Raw genomic sequence first — 11,469 nt, 5'->3', positions numbered from 1 at the left:
CTACAAATCTCCTGGTCCAGATGGCATTCAGCCAATCCTGCTACAACGAGAGCTAAATCAGCTCGCGGTGGCGATCAGAAACTGATTAGCAGCCTAGCTTTAGGACACATACTGCCTGGAGTATAGCAAAAGTGCTCTTCATTCCAAAAGCTGGAAAGAAAGACATCACTGATCCGAAGTCGTTCAGACCCATCAGCTTGACATCGTTTTTGCTTAAAACGTTGGAAAAGCTAGTGGCAGATCAACTAATACTGCCCTTTATCACCTGAAAAGTCTTATTGAGGATTCACTTACTCATAAGGAAGTGGCGTTATGTGCCTTCTTAGACATATAGGGTGCTTTCGACAATACCTCCCATGAGGCTGTCAACGCATCCCTGGCAAGATGCGACAACCAGCAGATGGATCAAGTCACTACCGGAGGAGAGTTGTCCACAGTATCTACCACAAGGGGTTGCCCCTAAGGGGGTGTCCTGTCACCTCTTCTGTGGAGCCTTCTGGTAGACGAAGACTGACCCGCAGGGGTCAAGGCTATGCTGACGATATTTTCATTATAGTTAGAGGTAAATATGAGGAAACACTCTGGGATATCATTCAACTGGGTCTCAATATAACCAGCGAATGGTGCAAGGAAGTAACCCTGAGCCTAAATCCTAGCAAAACTTTTATTGTTCCTTTCACAAATAGGTAGTCAAGCAGCCATAAAGGCACTCAGCAAAGCTAAGATAACATCTGAGCTAGTAAATGAAGTGAGGACAGCACTAGACCAACTAGGAGATGTCAACAAACTCAAAATAAGGTGGTTCCCGGGACACAACAACATCCCGGGAAATGAGCTAGCGGACAACCTAGCCAGGATTAGGGCAGGGACCCACTAATTGGGCCCGAACCTTTCTGTGATGTTGGTCACCGTCTGTTCTTCTGGGAACACCTACCAGGACTTTGACAGTCTAAGATTCTCCTCGTGAATATAACCATAAAAGTTTCAAGACCATAATGACTCACAGGAAAAACACCGTGTGCATTTTGACTGGCCTAATTAAGGGGCATTCGCGGCTTCACAGCCATTTGCACAAACTTGGCATTGCAGACAGTGAACTCTGTCGCTTCTGCTGCATGGAGGAGGAGAATTCTGCACATATTACATGTGATTGCATGGCGCTTGTCATCAAGAGGAACCGACTCCTGGGCATGAATGTAGTCCGACGGGAAACAATTGCAGCCCTGAAGCCCAATAAAATTCTGGCATTTATACAGTGCATTGGACTTCAGGGGGATATTTGAGTCATAAAGGGGTAGTACAATAAAAAGTGTTCTAATTATTTGGCAGATATTGCAATCAGCTGTCAGCTGAAGTGCCAAAATTAAAATCACCACTAGTTGCCATACAAATTAACCAGCGCAATTCCTTTTATTTCTGCTGCCTGTAATATTTTCTGAATATTACAAAAAAACATCGTTGTTAGCAACGCACTCAACAAGAGCAGCGATATAATTAAATGTATGTAATATAAATCCTTTAAAAGGATACAAACTTAAAAGCAAGCAAAATAAAAGTTTTAAATAAACTCTAAAAATATTTATTGGGAATTTAAAGAGATATACTCGATACATTTTGTGGACTTGTAAGAACGTTTGGCGCCACTAAGTACTGCCGATCCAGTTGCTATCCCTGATTTTCTTGACAATCAATACATCGACATTATAAAACATTTATATAATAAAATTTACTTACAATAAAGTTAAAAAACTTTTCTTAACACAAAATAATTACAATTATTGGAAAATTATTTCTTATTTGTATTCTAGGAAGTCATTTAAGTGAATTTATAAATGAACACATTAAATAATTATTATTGTTATTAGATTAAGTTATTTTGACAATGGGTGTATAACTTCTTATCAAGCTATTTTACGATCGTGATTATCAAAACTAAACAACTGCCGCTTCAAATTTTCATTTTTCGAAATGGTGTAAGGCGAAAGTATATTGGAAAACGTTTTAGTTGTTTTTGCCTTAGGAAGTCGAATGTTAAGTATGTCATGCCTGAGCTGTTCCGATCCTTTGCTCCAAATGGGATCAATCCAAAAGGGTAATTTCTAATTGAAAAAACAAAATAATAAAATATATTTTGGATTATTTGTACCTTTTACCTCTTTGGCTTGACCATCAAACTTTAGTGGCTCGTAAATGTATCCTATTTTTGGTGCGCTGTAATTTCCCATAATGTAAGGACAGTCAGTTCCATTTTCCGATTTGGGATAATTAGATGGATTAGGGTGATTAAAGTTTTGTTGACGTCTACGCCAAAGTTCGGATGGTTCATTTGAAGTGTCAACTGCGATAGCTGTGCCTGCAGATATGTTTGTTAAATCTCCTGCTCCTAGACTGGCATTTAGCTCGTCAGAAGAGTTAAATGAACTGTTAAATAACTGAAGAGATTTCATAGAGTTTTCCTTGTTGCTGTAACTATTGGAAAAACTTCCACTTTCCAGAGCTGATCCGAAACTATTAGGCAATGATAAGTTGTTTCTTGGGGGAAAACAATTCGCTGGCAGATGAAATATGTTGTTATCGACATGGTGTGCTTGGAATGTGGAACAATTGTTGATTGTTGCGTTTCGTTTCAGGGGTGGCTGACTGATTGGAAGTCCATTATGCTCGCCAAAGTGACTATGGAAGCTCCGTTGTGCTCTATGTTTAGAATTTGTTAGCTTCTGGGATTCCAGGACGTACTGGTCTTTGCTTAAAGAACTTTGACGAACTAAGAAGGGGGCAAATTGTGATCATTAATTTTCTTTAGTTCTTAATATATTTTAATATTCTTTAATAGGATATCTAGAGTTTACTTACGCTCACAGTTCATATTAATGGAAACCTCGCTTCTTTCTTGCGTTGGTCCGTTGTTAATCCTGAATAGGTCTTTGTGTGCTGCGATCACTGAATATAGATTTGGGAATCCGAATTCAAAAGTGGTACTAAGGCCACAGTTTAAACCATTCTTGATCTCATAGAGATACATGCTTGGTCGCTGTTCTAGCATACGCACAATGGCAATTATAAACTTCATGAAACGGGTTAGACGAATACACTGTATGCCACCATCATTGTATACCTGAAATAACGTGAACCTAAACATACGTTTTTAAAATATTGTTTTACCTCAATCGCTTGTCGCATGGCTAAAAGAGCTGACTCTGAAAGCTGCTCCTTATGCTTAGAATTGAAATCCCTAACCAATGAGCTTTTATGAATTGTTTTTACCAATTGTTGAGTTTGAGTTAACTTAACTTCACCTCTAACGTTTGTCCAAACTGATGCAGAAGGGTCCCTTTCAATAACATACTTACACACCCTATAGCAAAGAAAACGAAATTCATGATCGTTATTGTGGCAGATTAGCCAAATGGCCTGTTCTTTTTTCTTTAGCTCGACGTAAGGCAACAGCTCAACTGCCAAAGCCATATCCATGACCCCCAAAGTTTTCGGCTGAATTTGGTAGCCGTTTTGGCATTGATATAAGAATATCTTTTCCGTTCTGTACTGCGCCTAAAGTCACGATGTTGGAGCTTACTAAGCCGTCTAGAATGTCTATAAGGTCGCACACTCCATAATCAGTGATGTCAAAAGTTTTATTTTGGGTCTGTGTAAAAACTAATGGCGACTGGGAAAGCAGAACTGAGTTGTTACCATTTGCGCGCAATACACGCAATAAGTCTGATGTAAACCTGCGTATTTGAATGCGGTGGGATAGCGTAATTTGACGATTTTCGCCGTCTCCCATAATTTGAACAACGTTTGATAATGCCTCAAACAATTCGATTAACTTTGTATAGCCATAGTCTGCAACTCGACATTGCTTTCCAAAGTGATTGTGGTAGGCTGGAATAAAACGGTTGAATTTCATAGTTGATTTTGGTGACATCTTTAGCAGCTCTATAACTTCGCGGGAAATTTGGAAAAGCGGATCGGCAACTGAGTTTTTGAAATAGCTTCCACAATTCGTGCGATCACTGGCAGTCTGGCTACATGCATTAGAACTGACATTAAAAGTTCCTGATTGCATTTCTTTGTTTATTTCTAACCAGCCGAGAATTTTAATTCCGAAATTGTTAGCCCGAACTTGAATTCCCTGAACACAGCAAATCAAATGCTCCAAGTTAACGCCATTTTCGTTCGCCATTATAGATACATTAAGCTCTTCTTTAATGCAGTGAAGAAGGGTAGCCACCGGAATATCCCCCGTATGTACCTTGAGGAGTGGATAAATTAGTTTCTGAATTTCCGAAATGCTCATAAAGACGTTTGGTAGTGGCTCGATTTCCTGCTCGGCCCATCCCTTGTGCTGCTCCTTTTTAAAATGAATACTACAGTAAGGAACACTATGTTGGAGTCCTTCCATTAAGGGGGATATATCGAGGGTGTTTACTAATTCCGGATTTAAGCTGATAAACTTTTCCTCATTGTTATCCGAGTTAATGGTACATATGTCTTGCATTTTGTACAAATCTAAAACACTGATTGAGGTTTTGAAGCGCGACTGAAACAGTTCTCTGAATTTATACATGGGGAGGGTGTTGAATGGGACATCCTTAAAAGTAAGCAATGTTAAATAATTAATTAAGAAAAAATCGTAATTATTACCTTTAGAAGTCCGGCGACCTGGCAACGTAGTGTGTTGACCTCGGTAAGGGAGGAATCTCGAGTATAACTGACCAGCATGCGTTTGTGTCCAATTTTCTTGCGGTGCAAATTGGAGACGACCTGCTTTGCGAACTGACGAAAAAATATGATCAGTCGAAAATAATGTAAGTGCTTACAAAAGGGACTTACGAAACAATTAAAACTAACTCATTAAACATTATAAATTTGACCTCTAATAATTGATAGATGGGAAACGGAATTGACCGAGCTTTTTAAAGAAATGTAAACCAAAAATTAAACGATTGCGAAACAACATAGGCATATTTAATAATTTGTCTATTTCTTTCTTTTAAATGAAACTCTTATTTACAATTATTTTAAGTGTACCTCTGGTGTGATCCTAACACAAGAGAAATCTGATAGAAAAGCTGACTGTTTTAAATTTAAAGAAAAATTACGTATATCCCACAAAAGAGAACTAATACTTCAGAAAATAAAGTTTTTATTAAACGTATCCGTAAAAATATAGAAACTCCAAATTATAAGAAGTAAAAAGATTTAAAGTTTATGGACTGTCTGGATAGCGTTTTAGTTACTTGATTTTAGGTACATAATTATCGAAATAAAAGTTTTCCTGAATAGTTTTCTGTTTTCCAGAACAGAAAAAAGTCAAGGTCTTGATTATTTGGCCGTAGGACTTCAAAAATATTTAATTTGAATTAGGATTGTCTCTTACATAAAGATCTGGAACAGTGACTTTGGCATAGGAGCTTCCCTCGAAGACTAGGGACACAACAGGCGTAATGGGCTTAAGCTGATTAAGTAGAAAGCTGCGTATATGTGATTCGTCCAGCGAGTAGTCCAAGTTGGGGATCTGCAAAGTAACAGCATCGCTCATCTCCGTAATCTTAGCAAAAGTATGACCTTCCTTATCTCCATCGTCTTCGCCGGATGACCTTTGGATGGTCACCGCGGTTGTTGTAGACCTGGTGCAAGGCAACAATTCATTAGGAGGAATCATGTTCATTTTGATGTTGTGAGAGGTGATGCCGGCTTTTGAGCAAGTGGTGCTTTCCACGATTGGTGCTACCGATGCCAATGTTGTCTGTTGCTGCGCACAGTGGCTTGCGGTCTGATAATACGGAACAATCGTTTGATAAGACGCTGCACCTTGTTGGTCTTGGATGTGCGCATGGTTGATCAGGGGAGTACTGGCTATAGGGAAACCAGTTGTTGAAGCAGAGTAGGAACGATTGTTATAGTACGGAATATATCGGTTGCGGCTGTTGAAAGTGGAGTTTGCCGTGGTACGAACATATTGGTGCAGATTAATACTCCACTCTAGAACTGGAGGCCTCCGTAGAAGACATTAACTCGTGTCTTACAAACGCGTTCAGAGAAAACTGCTCCCTTGGCCGAGCCAAGAGGGAAAAAGATGCTTCACGGTGGAACGACTAATTGGAGAAGTTGCGGAAAGCGACCAGGCGTCTCTTTAACAAAGCAAAAAGTGAAGGGAACTGGGATGCCTACCGGAAAAAACTGACCATGTATAACCATGAGATCAGGAATCCAGGCAATAGTAAACACATGTGAAGGCGCAAGACTTCACAGAGCAATCTCCAAAGGAGTGCCAGAATCAAATCTAGCACTACGAAAGGAGGATAACTCCTATACTATAGAAAGTAAGGAGAAACTTGAGCTACTACTGACAACTCACTTTCCGGGAAGCACGCTTCAAACGGATGGGAATACCCCGGTAACGGCACAAAGTAGACCGTGTGCTACTGATTGGGCCAAAGCAAAATCAATAGTAACAACGGAGAGTTTAAGATGGGCAATTGGTACATTCCAGCCCTACAAATCTCCTGGTCCAGATGGCATTCAGCCAATCCTGCTACAACGAGCGCTAAATCAGCTCGCGGTGGCGATCAGAAACTGATTAGCAGCCTAGCTTTAGGACACATACTGCCTGGAGTATAGCAAAAGTGCTCTTCATTCCAAAAGCTGGAAAGAAAGACATCACTGATCCGAAGTCGTTCAGACCCATCAGCTTGACATCGTTTTTGCTTAAAACGTTGGAAAAGCTAGTGGCAGATCAACTAATACTGCCCTTTATCACCTGAAAAGTCTTATTGAGGATTCACTTACTCATAAGGAAGTGGCGTTATGTGCCTTCTTAGACATATAGGGTGCTTTCGACAATACCTCCCATGAGGCTGTCAACGCATCCCTGGCAAGATGCGACAACCAGCAGATGGATCAAGTCACTACCGGAGGAGAGTTGTCCACAGTATCTACCACAAGGGGTTGCCCCTAAGGGGGTGTCCTGTCACCTCTTCTGTGGAGCCTTCTGGTAGACGAAGACTGACCCGCAGGGGTCAAGGCTATGCTGACGATATTTTCATTATAGTTAGAGGTAAATATGAGGAAACACTCTGGGATATCATTCAACTGGGTCTCAATATAACCAGCGAATGGTGCAAGGAAGTAACCCTGAGCCTAAATCCTAGCAAAACTTTTATTGTTCCTTTCACAAATAGGTAGTCAAGCAGCCATAAAGGCACTCAGCAAAGCTAAGATAACATCTGAGCTAGTAAATGAAGTGAGGACAGCACTAGACCAACTAGGAGATGTCAACAAACTCAAAATAAGGTGGTTCCCGGGACACAACAACATCCCGGGAAATGAGCTAGCGGACAACCTAGCCAGGATTAGGGCAGGGACCCACTAATTGGGCCCGAACCTTTCTGTGATGTTGGTCACCGTCTGTTCTTCTGGGAACACCTACCAGGACTTTGACAGTCTAAGATTCTCCTCGTGAATATAACCATAAAAGTTTCAAGACCATAATGACTCACAGGAAAAACACCGTGTGCATTTTGACTGGCCTAATTAAGGGGCATTCGCGGCTTCACAGCCATTTGCACAAACTTGGCATTGCAGACAGTGAACTCTGTCGCTTCTGCTGCATGGAGGAGGAGAATTCTGCACATATTACATGTGATTGCATGGCGCTTGTCATCAAGAGGAACCGACTCCTGGGCATGAATGTAGTCCGACGGGAAACAATTGCAGCCCTGAAGCCCAATAAAATTCTGGCATTTATACAGTGCATTGGACTTCAGGGGGATATTTGAGTCATAAAGGGGTAGTACAATAAAAAGTGTTCTAATTATTTGGCAGATATTGCAATCAGCTGTCAGCTGAAGTGCCAAAATTAAAATCACCACTAGTTGCCATACAAATTAACCAGCGCAATTCCTTTTATTTCTGCTGCCTGTAATATTTTCTGAATATAAAAAAAAAACATCGTTGTTAGCAACGCACTCAACAAGAGCAGCGATATAATTAAATGTATGTAATATAAATCCTTTAAAAGGATACAAACTTAAAAGCAAGCAAAATAAAAGTTTTAAATAAACTCTAAAAATATTTATTGGGAATTTAAAGAGATATACTCGATACATTTTGTGGACTTGTAAGAACGTTTGGCGCCACTAAGTACTGCCGATCCAGTTGCTATCCCTGATTTTCTTGACAATCAATACATCGACATTATAAAACATTTATATAATAAAATTTACTTACAATAAAGTTAAAAAACTTTTCTTAACACAAAATAATTACAATTATTGGAAAATTATTTCTTATTTGTATTCTAGGAAGTCATTTAAGTGAATTTATAAATGAACACATTAAATAATTATTATTGTTATTAGATTAAGTTATTTTGACAATGGGTGTATAACTTCTTATCAAGCTATTTTACGATCGTGATTATCAAAACTAAACAACTGCCGCTTCAAATTTTCATTTTTCGAAATGGTGTAAGGCGAAAGTATATTGGAAAACGTTTTAGTTGTTTTTGCCTTAGGAAGTCGAATGTTAAGTATGTCATGCCTGAGCTGTTCCGATCCTTTGCTCCAAATGGGATCAATCCAAAAGGGTAATTTCTAATTGAAAAAACAAAATAATAAAATATATTTTGGATTATTTGTACCTTTTACCTCTTTGGCTTGACCATCAAACTTTAGTGGCTCGTAAATGTATCCTATTGGTGGTGCGCTGTAATTTCCCATAATGTAAGGACAGTCAGTTCCATTTTCCGATTTGGGATAATTAGATGGATTAGGGTGATTAAAGTTTTGTTGACGTCTACGCCAAAGTTCGGATGGTTCATTTGAAGTGTCAACTGCGATAGCTGTGCCTGCAGATATGTTTGTTAAATCTCCTGCTCCTAGACTGGCATTTAGCTCGTCAGAAGAGTTAAATGAACTGTTAAATAACTGAAGAGATTTCATAGAGTTTTCCTTGTTGCTGTAACTATTGGAAAAACTTCCACTTTCCACTGATCCGAAACTATTAGGCAATGATAAGTTGTTTCTTGGGGGAAAACAATTCGCTGGCAGATGAAATATGTTGTTATCGACATGGTGTGCTTGGAATGTGGAACAATTGTTGATTGTTGCGTTTCGTTTCAGGGGTGGCTGACTGATTGGAAGTCCATTATGCTCGCCAAAGTGACTATGGAAGCTCCGTTGTGCTCTATGTTTAGAATTTGTTAGCTTCTGGGATTCCAGGACGTACTGGTCTTTGCTTAAAGAACTTTGACGAACTAAGAAGGGGGCAAATTGTGATCATTAATTTTCTTTAGTTCTTAATATATTTTAATATTCTTTAATAGGATATCTAGAGTTTACTTACGCTCACAGTTCATATTAATGGAAACCTCGCTTCTTTCTTGCGTTGGTCCGTTGTTAATCCTGAATAGGTCTTTGTGTGCTGCGATCACTGAATATAGATTTGGGAATCCGAATTCAAAAGTGGTACTAAGGCCACAGTTTAAACCATTCTTGATCTCATAGAGATACATGCTTGGTCGCTGTTCTAGCATACGCACAATGGCAATTATAAACTTCATGAAACGGGTTAGACGAATACACTGTATGCCACCATCATTGTATACCTGAAATAATGTGAACCTAAACATACGTTTTTAAAATATTGTAAATTTTAGTTCAGTTTTACCTCAATCGCTTGTCGCATGGCTAAAAGAGCTGACTCTGAAAGCTGCTCCTTATGCTTAGAATTGAAATCCCTAACCAATGAGCTTTTATGAATTGTTTTTACCAATTGTTGAGTTTGAGTTAACTTAACTTCACCTCTAACGTTTGTCCAAACTGATGCAGAAGGGTCCCTTTCAATAACATACTTACACACCCTATAGCAAAGAAAACGAAATTCATGATCGTTATTGTGGCAGATTAGCCAAATGGCCTGTTCTTTTTTCTTTAGCTCGACGTAAGGCAACAGCTCAACTGCCAAAGCCATATCCATGACCCCCAAAGTTTTCGGCTGAATTTGGTAGCCATATTTCTTTTTGTGCAATACCAGCACCTGTTCTAGCTTCATACAGTGCGATGAGTTTCCTGTGGCATTGCAAATTAGGTTCTCACATTGTTCAGCGAAAACTCTTCTAGCTACTTGTGGCGAGAGAGCTATTTTCTTGTCCTCATCACTTGTCAACTTCATTTCCACCAAACCATTAATTGCCTCTAGAAGATCGGCCAGTTTAAGAAAGCCGTAATCACTGAGACGACATTGGTATGCAAAGTGGTAATGATAGGACCGTACAAACTTCTGAAATAGAATAGTGTACTGAAGAGCGTTTTGGAAGAGCTCAACCATTTCCCCGGCGAACACACACGTTTTCTCCAATTCACTGTTTGTCTGCTTGCGTTTTGGCATTGATATAAGAATATCTTTTCCGTTCTGTACTGCGCCTAAAGTCACGATGTTGGAGCTTACTAAGCCGTCTAGAATGTCTATAAGGTCGCACACTCCATAATCAGTGATGTCAAAAGTTTTATTTTGGGTCTGTGTAAAAACTAATGGCAACTGGGAAAGCAGAACTGAGTTGTTACCATTTGCGCGCAATACACGCAATAAGTCTGATGTAAACCTGCGTATTTGAATGCGGTGGGATAGCGTAATTTGACGATTTTCGCCGTCTCCCATAATTTGAACAACGTTTGATAATGCCTCAAACAATTCGATTAACTTTGTATAGCCATAGTCTGCAACTCGACATTGCTTTCCAAAGTGATTGTGGTAGGCTGGAATAAAACGGTTGAATTTCATAGTTGATTTTGGTGACATCTTTAGCAGCTCTATAACTTCGCGGGAAATTTGGAAAAGCGGATCGGCAACTGAGTTTTTGAAATAGCTTCCACAATTCGTGCGATCACTGGCAGTCTGGCTACATGCATTAGAACTGACATTAAAAGTTCCTGATTGCATTTCTTTGTTTATTTCTAACCAGCCGAGAATTTTAATTCCGAAATTGTTAGCCCGAACTTGAATTCCCTGAACACAGCAAATCAAATGCTCCAAGTTAACGCCATTTTCGTTCGCCATTATAGATACATTAAGCTCTTCTTTAATGCAGTGAAGAAGGGTAGCCACCGGAATATCCCCCGTATGTACCTTGAGGAGTGGATAAATTAGTTTCTGAATTTCCGAAATGCTCATAAAGACGTTTGGTAGTGGCTCGATTTCCTGCTCGGCCCATCCCTTGTGCTGCTCCTTTTTAAAATGAATACTACAGTAAGGAACACTATGTTGGAGTCCTTCCATTAAGGGGGATATATCGAGGGTGTTTACTAATTCCGGATTTAAGCTGATAAACTTTTCCTCATTGTTATCCGAGTTAATGGTACATATGTCTTGCATTTTGTACAAATCTAAAACACTGATTGAGGTTTTGAAGCGCGACTGAAACAGTTCTCTGAATTTATACATGGGGAGGGTGTTGAATGGGACATC

The 11,469-nt window shown here is 39.5% G+C and overlaps 1 protein-coding gene across 4 annotated transcripts in view; it reads right to left on the bottom strand.

The window, feature by feature from the left end:
• Positions 1-1,772: 1,772 nt before the first annotated feature.
• LOC6621036 (meiosis regulator and mRNA stability factor 1) overlaps positions 1,773-11,469 on the bottom strand; it is a 37,091-nt gene continuing 27,394 nt past the window's right edge. Inside the window, exons 3-7 of one of the 4 annotated variants that reach the window (XM_032714601.1) lie at positions 5,381-5,959; positions 4,645-4,776; positions 2,854-3,115; positions 2,154-2,764; positions 1,773-2,099 (exon numbers count right to left, since the gene is read on the bottom strand). In XM_032714601.1, coding sequence (XP_032570492.1) covers positions 1,902-2,099; positions 2,154-2,764; positions 2,854-3,115; positions 4,645-4,776; positions 5,381-5,959 — 1,782 coding nt within the window. In that variant the 3' untranslated portion in view covers positions 1,773-1,901. Of the gene's footprint in view, positions 2,100-2,153; positions 2,765-2,853; positions 3,116-3,162; positions 3,499-4,644; positions 4,777-5,380; positions 5,960-8,061; positions 8,598-8,651; positions 9,260-9,348; positions 9,611-9,672 lie in introns of those variants that run through there. The other 3 variants (XM_032714594.1, XM_032714597.1, XM_032714606.1) reach the window with 3 other exon arrangements.

The sequence above is a fragment of the Drosophila sechellia genome, chromosome 2L, assembly GCF_004382195.2.
Source record: "Drosophila sechellia strain sech25 chromosome 2L, ASM438219v1, whole genome shotgun sequence".
NCBI lineage: Eukaryota > Metazoa > Arthropoda > Insecta > Diptera > Drosophilidae > Drosophila > Drosophila sechellia.
This window is presented reverse-complemented; position numbering and strand designations above follow the sequence as displayed.